We start from the raw sequence: 12,329 nt of genomic DNA, 5'->3' as shown, positions 1-12,329 counted from the left end.
AATCAGAGGTAATCTTGCAGAGTATGCCACCTATTACAGATTCAACACAGCAATTACATCAGACATTCAAATATCCTGTTGTGAAACAGCTAAAAGATGATTGTGGATTACATCCCCCTGTGTGTTTTATCTCATCTTCCACCGTTGTCCTTTCCCAGCTCCCGTCTTCTACTTTGGCAACACAGACTACCATGCGGATGAAAGTGATGGCTTTGTTGAGGTGCAGGTGTGGAGGACGGGGACTGATCTTTCCAAAGGAGGAACTGTCACAGTGCGCTCCCGGAAAGCAGATCCTGTCTCAGCTGAAGGTATGTGTCCATGCAAGGTACCTCTCTCTGACAGCTTTATGTAGCTCGGGCTTAGAGAAGTGTAAATTGCAGAAAACAATAGACTTAAGTCGTCACCCTGTCGCTCTTTGTTTTCATGAGCTTAACAGTCCAAGGAGATGCTAATATTGGATACTGTTGGGTGGCGGGCCTGGGGAATGTAAACATTGTTTTAAGTTTGGAAGAGAGAAATCATGTTTTCCATTGGGCCCTCGCCTTGTGGGCATTGGATATACAAAGTGCTATGAAGATAATTGTGGTTTGAGTGAGGACAGGCCTTTAGGAATGCATGCTCATTGTTCTGCACGTCAGTGCTTTGGACTCTTAAGACTCGTTGCAAACTCAAGCCTTCCCTAAAGCCTCTATTATCTCCTGCCCCCAGGCAGTCTTTTCTCTCTTGCACAGATTCATAACGTCTCTCCTCTGGCCTGCATTACAACCGTAAAAATAACTAGCATCTAATCATATGCAGCATGGTAGAAATGCAAGCCCACACTTAACACCCATAACTGGGTCATAAGTACATGAGAAAAAGGTTGAGCTCTCAATACCCAGACTTATCAAAGAATGGCAAATGAATAACCTGTTTGTGCTCAGGGAGATATCTAGTTTCTTGCAGTGCGCTTTTAATCACACAACAAATTCCAACTGTTCTTGGCTATCGCCCACCAGATAGAAAGCATAATTTTGTCAACATGCAGGCTGCATCGTTTCATCTTACTCGCCGCCTCACGTTCACTGATGAATTATGATGTAACATGAGAACTGCTGTAGAAATAAGATCTGTAGTACTGTACTGTAGTCCATTTGCACTATGTCCACTGTTTTCCATGAGCTGGTCTCAACTCTGTTCAGTGGAATATGACTGACCTGTATATTGTGCTATTGACCAGCTGGTGTAGATTATGTGGGGATCAGCCGGAATCTGGACTTTGCACCGGGGGTCACCATGCAGACTTTTCGTGTGACCATCCTGGATGACCTGGGCCAGCCAATGCTGGAGGGGCCAGAGAAGTTTGAACTGGTACTACGGATGCCCATGAATGGCGTCCTCGGGGAGCCGAGCAAAGCCACTGTCCTCATCAATGACTCTGTCTCTGACTGTGAGTAAAAATCTCGGTTGTAATCAAAATATTCAAAAGGTTGCACATAGTGATATATGATGTTTACACTATATTTCTGATGTTGATTTATGGGTTTAATTTTGTCGCTCTAGTGCCAAAGGTTCAGTTCCGTGATGCTGTGTATGTGGGCAATGAGGACTCAGGGCAGATATCAGCGATTGTGTACCGTAGTGGGGACATCAGCTACAGGTCCACAGTACGCTGTTACAGCCGACAGGGGACAGCCCAGGTCATGATGGACTTCAATGAGAGGCCCAACACAGACGCCTCCATCATCACCTTCTTACCAGGTGGTGTAACAAAACTCAGTGCTTTGATTTGTGTTTTCTTCACTTTTTAAAATCAATACAAGCTCAATCAATATGTATTCTCTGCGCTTTTTCTTTCAGGAGAGATTGAAAAGCCCTGTGTGTTGGTACTAGTTGATGACACAGAACATGAGGAAGAAGAAGAGCTCCGTCTTGTGTTGGGAAACCCCAAGAGTGAATCTCCATTCGGAGCTTCTGTTGGAGGGCAGAATGAGACGCTCATCAAGATAAGAGATGATGCAGATAGTACGAATGCTTTGCTTTCTTGTCATTCATTGTTCCTTACAATAGTCCTGTATAAAGCCAGCATGTACAGAACTTTTGATTGATTATAAGATATGAATTTAGATCAGATACAGTAGTTTCTTTTATAACATTACAACACATTCAGAGAGCTGTAGACACAGAGGATCCCATGTGTGCTACTGTATGTTACAGTTGCAGTATATAAACATGATTAAAACTATGTGCTGTGAATTTTTTTAGAGGCCATTATTAAATTTGGAGAGACCAAATTCAGTGTGAATGAGCCAAAGGAAAGTGGACAAGTGTCTGTGGTGAAGATCCCTGTGCTGCGAGTCGGTGACACCTCCAAGGTCTCTGTGGTCCGAGTTCACACCAAGGACGGATCTGCTACCTCTGGGGAGGACTACCATCCCATATCTGAGGGTAAATGATATGGACAGGCACTGTTATCAGGACAGCAATGATTTGAAATTTGATAGAAAAATAATTGTTCGTTCTCCACTACCTTTACAGAAATTGTGTTCAAAGATGGTGACGTGGAGCACTATGTGGAGGTGGAGATTTTATATGATGGTGTCAGAGAAATGAGGGAGGCATTCACTGTCCACCTGAAGCCAGATGAGAACATGGTGGCAGAAACAAAGGTGAAAATTAAGCCAAAGCAGGATGTAATTGAACTGTCAAACTGGTACCTACCGGGCCAAATATCACATTACATGGTAGTAGCAATTTGTCCCCTGTTAACATCCTCTTAATTGCCTTTTCTTCTCAATCAACAGATGAGCAAAGCCATTATATATATTGAGGAGACCAACAGCATGGCGGATGTCACTTTCCCCTCAGTTCCCAGAGTGGTGTCGCTGCTGCATTACGATGACATCGACAGGACCAGGGACTCTCTCCCTCTGGCTGGATACCCTGTCATTTGTGTCACTGTATGTTCAATGATGGACAATAAATACTTAGCGATAGACTTTTCAGTCATTGGCTGTGTTAATTATTCACTCAGCAAAGCTTTTAGTCTCACAAGTGTAGTCACAGAAAAGAAAATACTCTATGAGGAGGTATTTAGCAGAGGAGCACATTTAATTAACACCTACCTTGAGAGCTCATGAGTTGTAGACAGAAATATTTGAAGCTGCCATGAATTCACAGGCATAATTTCCTTTTCTTTTTTCAGGCCTGTAACCCCAAGTACCCAGACTATGACAGAACCGGCTCTATCTGTGTCAGCGAGAACATCAACAACACCCTGACCCGTTATCGTTGGCTTGTCAGCGCGCCCACCGGCCGCGATGGAGTCACCAGCCCGATGAGGGAGGTTGACTTTGATACCTTCTTCACCTCCTCCAAACTCATCACTTTGGACTCAGTCTACTTCCAGGCTGGTTCCAGGGTCCAGTGTGCCGCGAGGGCTGTGAACTCTAATGGGGACGAGGGTCTGGAACTCAGCAGCCCCATAGTGCCCATCAGCAAGGAGGAGGGTCAGTGCAGTTCTCTCTCTAGCTTCAAATGTTTAGTCTCTTTCATGGAAATGGCTCAACATGATAAACAGCTGCTGGCTGCATTTTGCTCTCCCAACACAGTACTTGCTGTCCTTGCTCTGACAGAAAACTGGAAGATAAAAGGACTTTCAGTGGAGGATTTTTAGGGAAACAAAACGTTTGATGTTTTTTTTTTTTTTTTTTTTTGTCTTTGGGCGTCGTTGCAGGAATGTGCCAGCCTCGTGTTGTAGGCACAGTGGGGGCCGAACCCTTCTCTGCCAAGCTGCGATACACTGGAGCAGAAGACACAGACCATCCCAACCTCATCAAACTGACTGTCACCATGCCTCACATTGATGGTAAGAGCCACAGATTGTGTGACTGTGTGAAAATATCACTGAGAGGCAGGCTGTTGGTTTGTGGGAAAAAGTGTCTCAATATGTCACCAATATTTAAAAGAAAGCCATGTCAGATAATTAGTCGTAATTTTATCATGCCTATGCGTCTACTATACCGCTGCTTTTTGTGCATCTTCCCTCAGGTATGTTGCCTGTTATGTCCACACGACCCCTATCTAACTTTGAGCTTACACTGAGCCCTGACGGGACCCGCGTTGGCCACCATCGTTGCTCCAATTTGTTGGACTATACCGAGGTCAAGACTCGCCACGGCTTCCTTACTGAAGCTACCAAAAATCCAGAAGTCATTGGTGAGACTTCACCTTACCAGTACAGCACTTTCCTCCGGGGGTCCAGTACACTGCGATTCTACAGAAACCTAAACTTGGAGGCCTGTTTATGGGAATTCACCAGCTACTATGACATGTCTGAGCTGCTCAGTGACTGTGGAGGCACCATCGGGACTGATGGACAGGTAAGCAACCCCACCTATGAGCTTCAGTTCACCTCTGACCCCCTTTGTCATCTCTAGACATGAGGTGGAAGGAGCCCGTTCAATAAAGCCGTGGAACCCCTTGAGGGCAGGAATGTGGGCTCAGTGTTGTTCTCAATCAACCTGGATTTCCAAGCCTGATTAATCATTTACAACCATATTAAAATCCTGCTTGCCAACTTGGTTTTCCTTTAAAGAGCTAAAGTAAATACCACCCTCTAGAGAAATCATCTATTATTGTCTGGAGAGCCATGTTAACCTCAGTGGTAATGACTCACCCGGCACCCTACTTCCTTCGGTTCCTGGTAGGACCAATTATTTGTCTTGTCAAAGGGGAAAGTCAATAACCAGCAGTCTCATAAAAATCCCTTTTTGTCTGCTGTGCTACATCCCCAGTCTTCTCTTTGCAGCAGCAGCAGTTATATGTGAAGGTGTAAGGTGGAGAACTTAAACCCCTCCCCTGGCACACAAGCCTTACAGCCTTCAACATTTGCATTCACCTTGGAAACTACTGTTAGTTGACTTGTAGTTAATTAAAATAGAGTGTTGATAAAGAAGGGCTGCAGGAGTGCACAGGGCACATCATTGTAAAAACTTCCACTACACTCCCCACTGAGGTTTATTCATTAAAGCCCTACAGCACTGGCAAATATATATTTTGTATATTGGTTTGTGATTATAATGTAAATTTCTCATTTTACATGGCTTCAGGTTTATTTAATAACAAAGGCTTCACCCAGGTGATAACAGGCTTTCACAACAAGTCAAACTTTGTTGCCTGTAGCTATGGAGAGTAATAAACATGTCCTGACAAGTAAGACTTCTGCTAGTAATAACAACTTTACCTCAGCCTTCAGGTTAAAAAAAAAAGATAATAGTGAGCATGTTGACTATGTTGTATGTTTTCTTGATTAGTGACAACAATTATCAGATATGATCTAATCATTTATTTAGAAAATGCAGCATTTTAGCAAGTTTTACTTTCAGACCAACTACTCTAGTGTCAAAATCCTGAAAAATGTGTGTCTAGCAGTAAAGGCTGTTCATATCCCTGTTGTCTTTCCATCAAGGAAAGTATATTCAGCCGTTGTACAGCTCTCCATGTACGTTACGTTGCTATAGTTACTGTTGAGTAGAGCTAAAAGACGGTATGTGGATGTATGGACCGAGTCACAGGTTCAGTTTCAGAAAAGCAGGATCAATGGTAGAAGACATAGCCTTTGTTTGTGTGTGCCCTGTGACCTGAGTGATCCTCTAAGTGGGCAGGAGACCGGAGACAGCTCCATGCAGGCCGGGGCCAGTGTCATGTCGCAGTGTAGGGCTTAGTACCCAGCTTAACAGGACCACAGGAAACTATTAAGGACCAGCGGGTTGTGTCAGAAGGCCATTCTGCAAATCATTTGCTTGAGCAGTCGGTGCCCAGAGGTTTTAGGCACGTCTCCACATGAACACAGGACCAGTGCAGGCAGGTACCTCTCACAGGTCAGAGGAAAGTGCAGATACCAGAGAGCACTCCCTCTGACGACTTTCACCACTCACAATCCTTTGGCCGTTTAAGGGCAGCTCTTTTATGTGGGGTGGGGTGGGGTGGGGGGTAGCAGAAATTCAATATCCCCAACAGATATAAATGTAGTGCATTCTGCATGTGTGTGTGTGTGTTTCATATTTTTTGCTTTTATATATTGGATACATTTGAATGTGCAGCATGTCATCTGCCACGGTATTAGTGTCCATGAACACTAATACCACTAATACATACAGGTAATTCACTGAATCTCACAGCTAGACCATCAAGTAAACTTAATGAAGACTATTTGAATTTAATATTATAGACTTGATCTCCCAGTGAAGTGTGCTTGCAGTTTCAGTGTTGCCAAGTCCAATCAATTTGTGGAACTAATGAAGCACTACCAGAACAAAACTAGCTTATATCAGCAATTTCCAGCACTTGATTCAGGATGTCTTAATGTTTTCTTTTTAATGTCTCTATAACAAAGATAAGTTAATCTGTGGGGTATGAATTACATCTTTTTTTCTTTTTTGCTCTGATGAAACATGTTGTTGTTTTTTTCCTGCAGGTGTTGAATCTGGTCCAGTCCTATGTGACCCTACGAGTCCCACTCCACGTGTCCTACGTCTTCCACTCCCCCGTGGGGGCAGGAGGATGGCAGCACTTCGACTTGCAGTCAGAGCTAAGGCTCACATTTGTGTACGACACTGCCATCTTGTGGAGGGATGGAATTGGTAGTCCACCAGAGGCTGAACTACAAGGCAAGACCTGAACAGCAATATTAACTTAATTATTAACTCAAATAGATGTGTCATGTTGACTGAATAGGGTATTGTAAATTAATTACTTTAAGAAGTTAAATTAAAGCTATCTATGACTGTCTTTACAGGTGCCCTGTACCCAACCAGCATGCGGATAAACGGGCAGGGACGACTTGTTGTCAACTTCCGCACTGAGGCTCGATTCAGAGGCCTGTTTGTGTTTTCACATCCAGGTACTGTAGTGATGAAGTGTTTAACAGACTCAATCTAATGTGATAATACAGCATTGTAGCAAGACACTGTATTTTGCGTAAAAGTTGAAATAATTGATATTTATATATATTCCCTGATATAGAATATTTCATTAGTGCAGAAGAGTGTTTAGTTCTGTTTAGTTTAAACATTTAGTATTTAGGATTTTTATGTGCCTTCCTTGCTATTGAAGTATTTTAACGTATTTAATTATTTTGGTAAGTATTATTTAGGTATGTAATTTAGGTTTGTGTTATTTACCTGTTGTAATTTTCCATTAGCTTCACCACTCACCTCCATGGTCATGTGTCCGGACCACCCTGGTTTGACCTTTAACCTCAGTCTTGTGAGGAATGAACCAACCTACAACCAGCCCATCCAGCAGTGGACGTTCATGTCTGACTTTGCTGTGAGGAAACATTAAGCTTTATGAAGAGAAGCTGAGTTGTTTTTACTTTTACTTTTTTTACACCTAAGTTGTACTCATCATAATTTCCCCTCTCAGGTGCGTGACTACTCTGGCACATACACAGTGAAGCTGGTCCCCTGTACATCCCCTCCCAGCCTGGAGTACACCATCCCACCTGTCTGTAATCCCAGAGAGCCACTCACCTTCGACCTGGATATTCGCTTTCAGCAGGTAATTTCACCTCCTTTAGCAGGATAGAACAGAAATAAGGCAAAATACATGAATTTTCCCCCAATTTAATATTGAAACAATATGATATTCAGAAGAGGTGTGGGTCTCTGTTATCAATATTATCTTAGCTCTGAGCTTTACTTGGGGTCACAACGGTTTATTTAAATACATAATATGTATTTAAATGAGTTCTAACTAATTGAAAAACTGCCTATAAATCTTGAAAGTTAAATCAAAGTTTGCATTTATTCGCCCCATCTCCTTCATTCATTACTTCCTTTAAGCGGCATCTCTCCCTGCTTGCTCATTTATTTTCATGTCTCTCTCCATTATCCAGTTGACTTCAGTTGAAAAAAAAACCTAAAAGTAAACTCCCTCCTGGTTCACTTTAGCCAGTCAAGTACTCATAAAACAGTTGTTCATCCATCATCCCTCATTTAATCAGTTTAGCAGTTTAGTATTTAATCAGTTTAGCATGTACCTGCAGCACTGTGTGTTTGTCCCTTATGCTAATACTGTACCAACATCTACCTAGCTGAGCATCAAAACACCATCAAGAGTAATAATGACAAGGCAGACTAATTAATCAAAATAAACCCACATTTCCATATTAAAGCAGAAGTGAGTGATATATTTGTGTTAATATAAGTCTTAAATAGTTATATCTTCCGACAGCAATCACTTACATAGAGTGTTTGGACTGAAACACGGGTCTGTCAGTCCCTCTGCTCTGCTCTGAGCCGAAGAGAAAACATTTATCGTATCCTACAGTTTTTATCCAATGAGGAGAGAGAACGGCATGCAGGGCTGTGTGTGCAGCCAAGGAACGCCGTGAATGTGGTGACGTAGCGACGAGGACTGTTATGGTGCGTTCAAGGAAACTCGTATTTTTCCGACCGTGAAGTGGTACCAGTTCGATCTGGTACGAGTTCACCGGTCGGAAGTTACGAGTGGCCGTTATAGTGACTTTCACCGGTAAAACAGGTCGGAAAAACACGAGTGGGTTGCCTGGAACGCTACAAAGTCGTAAGTTGTGACTTGAAGCTGTAATTTACGATTTCAAAAGCCTGCCTGGAACGCAGCATTAGCGAAAACGACCGGATCACTCACTTCTGCTTTAATTAACCAAAGCCTGAAGTTATTCTCTGAAATGTCCTATTTTTGATTGCTACTCACAATCATATAAAATGGAGAAAAGGAAGCATATTCTTGTTTGTGAAGTTGTGATGTTGCAAAACAAACCTGAAGACAAACACAGTGATTATCCAGAATATGAGCACTAAGTATTAAATCTACCATATTTGCAAATGTATTAATTTATGGATTGCATGTGTGTCTATCTCTCTGTTTGTTTCTAGGTTAGCGACCCGGTGGCTGCTGAGTTCAGTCTGAATACTCAGATGATCTTACTCTCAAAACAGACACTCTGGCTCTCAGACGGCTCCATGGGCTTTGGACAGGAGAGTGACACTGCCTTCTCACAGGGTAAGGCACGCAGTCACAAAATACCAACTGCACTTGGAAATTTGCAGATTAAATGAAAAAAACAAACAAACAAGGCTTCATTGCTCAGCTCCTGGGACTTAACTCTGTTCTACTGATCAAAAAGAAATCCCTGTGGGAAGGATTTTTCTGTTGATTTAGCACAAATGTTCCCCATTATTTTCCTGACTCAACAGGATAAAAATGAAAGGGAAATGAGAGGTCTCCATGAAGTGTCATTTTGACCACTTTGATGTCTGTTTCCAAAACAAGCTAATTAAGAGAGCCTGGAAGTCCTTCAAGGTGCCGTCAAAGTGAAGCTGAAGAAAACTCTTGATGCCAAGTTTGAGGGAGTAGTTTTAGCTGAATATAATCATGTAAGAGAGCTGCATCTGCAAAACCTTTTTTAGTTCAACCTTCAGTTAGACTATCAAGTTTATAGATATGTGATATTACATGTTACATGTGTTTTCAGTGCTGAGAACTTTAATTTTCTTCCCTCAGGTGATACAATTTATGGCCGAGTGATGGTGGATCCAGTGCAGAACTTGGGTGACTCCTTTATTTGTAATATAGAAAAAGTGTTCTTGTGCACTGGAGCTGATGGTTATGTCCCAAAATACAACCCCAGCAACTTTGAGTTTGGCTGTCTGGCTGATGCCCCATCACTACTCTACAGATTTAAAATCATTGTAAGTACAGTAACAAAAACATATCTCTCATGCCACCTGTTATTTGTGTCCATACAAAGGTAATATTCTTTAATATGTTACCCTCTAAATCTAGGACAAGGCCCAACCAGAGACCCAGGCCCGCTCATTTGGCAATGTAGCTTTCAATGCCTTCCTGGCAGTTGATGATCCTGGTGCTTTAGCTCTAGTGAGACAACCGGGGGCAGACGGTTTCCGAATGGATTCCTCAGCTCTCTTCCAGGTCAGTATAAAGGTCAAAGACAAGAAACACCAATCTGCAATGCATTCCAGATGTTATACTGTGGACTTGTACGGGCTTTGTTTTTCTTGAGTCAGCCTGCTTGTTAGTCTTAGGGAGCTGGTTTAAACTTGTGGTATCCTGATGTGTGGAGAGCAAGTTGAAAGAGCAAGAAATGTACTGCTCTGCATTAAGCCATTTTAACTTTATTTAACTTTTTTCTTTTTAACAAGCTGAGAAATAGCTTTGCTGACCTGACATTTTCTGCATCATGATGGAAACCTAATTGTGGGTGAAAAATCCTGTCACCATGTGAACAGTCCCTTGCAAAGCCTCTGCTGACACTCATACGTATGACTCAGACTCTCCCTATCCGTGAAGTCCAGTTTGCTTTCTCTGGTCAGTGAGTGTATTTCTTGGCTTGTCAATGAGAAAAAGTCAGTATCAGTGCTTAGGGGCTTGCTGAGCAACTATGTTTGAGGTGATTCATATTGTTTATGTTTGTTCAGTAAAGAGAGAAAATATCAGAGCATGAATTAAAATCGACCCGTAAAGGGAAGAAAGCAAGAAAACAAAGGGAACTGCTATTCTTCAGAAAGCTTTGCCATTTTATAAAGCGATAACTGTTGCTCTCTCCAGGTGTCTGCAGGGAGAGAGTGGTACATTCACACCATCTACACTGTCCGTTCCCGAGAAAACGCTAACCGTGGCATAGGGAAGAGAAGTCTGGAATACCATGCGATGAGCCAGTACACAAACCTGCAACAACGAACCAGAAGATCAACCAACGATGTGCCGGACATAACAGAGGAGATTGGTGTGAATAACAACCGTGGCACCAACATCCTTCACATCACACTGGACCGCAGCAGCCAGCGAAGGACGAGCCCAGAGAGGGAAATCTTCACCAAAGGGATCATACCCCGTGAGCTCAACCAGAAAGAGAACAATGACGATGGACTTGTGTTGATCATTGGTGTCTTTGTCGGGCTGCTGCTCACTGTTCTCATCGCCATCTTGGTGGTGTTGCTGGTCCGGTCCAAGCGGGAGAAGAAAGAAGTACCCAAGAACTCCAGCAGCAGAGAGCCCATGATGACACAAAGCGTCACCAACAGCGACACCAACAGCGACAGCTCCGAAGTTTAACAAACAGACTGATGATTGAGAGTTTTAGTTAATATTTTTGTTTTGCAAGTGCCTCACATTTAGATAAAAAACTGATGATTGTGCGTGAAGCGACACAAATTACAAGAGCTTTGATTCTATTCAGAAATCTACTTGAAATACTGCATCACTTCCACAGCCAGGCGGTGGTCTGGACACTAATTAGGAGACAGACTGTGTTGGTAGCTGTTTCAAGGCACTTGTCAAGTTGTCATCACTCACTTATTGATTTGCTTTTGATGCCACTTGATCCAAAAAAAGGTGTTATTATGTTTCCAAAGGTGCTACAGAAGATGCCTCTTAACTTGAATGGCATTTGGTGTTTTACTGAGTAGGTCAAGAGAAGCTGGGTATTTTGCATACTGTAGTAGTTGTTAACAACAGGCATTGTATGTTTGATTTGCTGCATTAATACACTGGGTAAACCTGTCTGTTCTTGTAGAAAATGATTTGTCCTTAGATTCAGTGCGTGCCTAGGAACTCACAGGATTTTGAGGTTACATTGTGTGTTACAGTATGTGTGTCTTGTGTGATCAGCATGACATCCAAACTCAAATAAAAAAAGGATACTTTTTTTTTTTTTTTTTACATTTGAGTGAGTATTGTTTTCCTGTGCTCATGATTTTGCATGCATTTGGTTTTGTTTTTTTGTTTTTCTAAATTATCAAAAAAAAATCTCAATGCTGATTTGAAAGGAATTGTGACAAATGCATCTGACCCCAGTTTTTTTAAAAAGGAAAAACAGTATTTATCAGTAGCTGGTTGTTATTGTTACATTCCCTCTAATATTAAGTTGTTGAAACACTGTATGATTTTAAGACCCTATGATTGACACATGGCACTAGATAAATTAAGAGACATTAAACTGAGTCTAAAGATAGTCTGTAGCATCAATGCAATTTTCAAGACAGCTGGTCTGCAATGTACAGCAAAGTATAGTAGCAGTTCCAGATGCTCTCTTTGCTCCCTTGGCGCAGCTGGTACGCAGGTGTTTACTACTGTAGCTTTGTAGAGAGGTAGCTGGGACTTGAAATCCCTCTTACAACAGGGCTTTGTTTTGACTGTGCTGTTATATTTCTTTAAACCGTGAAATATCATGAAATAGATTTATCAGATTCCACTGAAAGGGAATGAAATGTTTTATCTCCAATCATCAGTTTTAAAATCTAAAATTTGCTCCCTGGTGCATTAGTTTAAAATGTATTTATTTA

The 12,329-nt window shown here is 42.1% G+C and overlaps 1 protein-coding gene across 1 annotated transcript in view; it reads left to right on the top strand.

Moving 5' to 3' along the window:
• Nucleotides 1–11,100, top strand: part of frem2b (FRAS1 related extracellular matrix 2b) — a gene marked incomplete at both ends in the record, with an annotated part of 51,154 nt that extends 40,054 nt beyond the window's left edge. Inside the window, 18 exons of the mRNA XM_083984467.1 lie at nt 159–308; nt 1,220–1,429; nt 1,543–1,740; nt 1,840–2,004; nt 2,245–2,427; nt 2,518–2,648; nt 2,784–2,939; nt 3,185–3,488; nt 3,716–3,847; nt 4,030–4,361; nt 6,458–6,650; nt 6,779–6,883; nt 7,184–7,311; nt 7,408–7,542; nt 8,901–9,027; nt 9,529–9,716; nt 9,811–9,957; nt 10,594–11,100. Coding sequence (XP_083840593.1) covers nt 159–308; nt 1,220–1,429; nt 1,543–1,740; nt 1,840–2,004; nt 2,245–2,427; nt 2,518–2,648; nt 2,784–2,939; nt 3,185–3,488; nt 3,716–3,847; nt 4,030–4,361; nt 6,458–6,650; nt 6,779–6,883; nt 7,184–7,311; nt 7,408–7,542; nt 8,901–9,027; nt 9,529–9,716; nt 9,811–9,957; nt 10,594–11,100 — 3,491 coding nt within the window. The remainder of the gene's footprint in view (nt 1–158; nt 309–1,219; nt 1,430–1,542; nt 1,741–1,839; nt 2,005–2,244; nt 2,428–2,517; nt 2,649–2,783; nt 2,940–3,184; nt 3,489–3,715; nt 3,848–4,029; nt 4,362–6,457; nt 6,651–6,778; nt 6,884–7,183; nt 7,312–7,407; nt 7,543–8,900; nt 9,028–9,528; nt 9,717–9,810; nt 9,958–10,593) is intronic.
• Between the last annotated feature and the right edge of the window lie 1,229 nt (nt 11,101–12,329).

This window comes from Trachurus trachurus (genome assembly GCF_905171665.1).
Source record: "Trachurus trachurus genome assembly, chromosome: 13".
NCBI lineage: Eukaryota > Metazoa > Chordata > Actinopteri > Carangiformes > Carangidae > Trachurus > Trachurus trachurus.
This window is presented reverse-complemented; position numbering and strand designations above follow the sequence as displayed.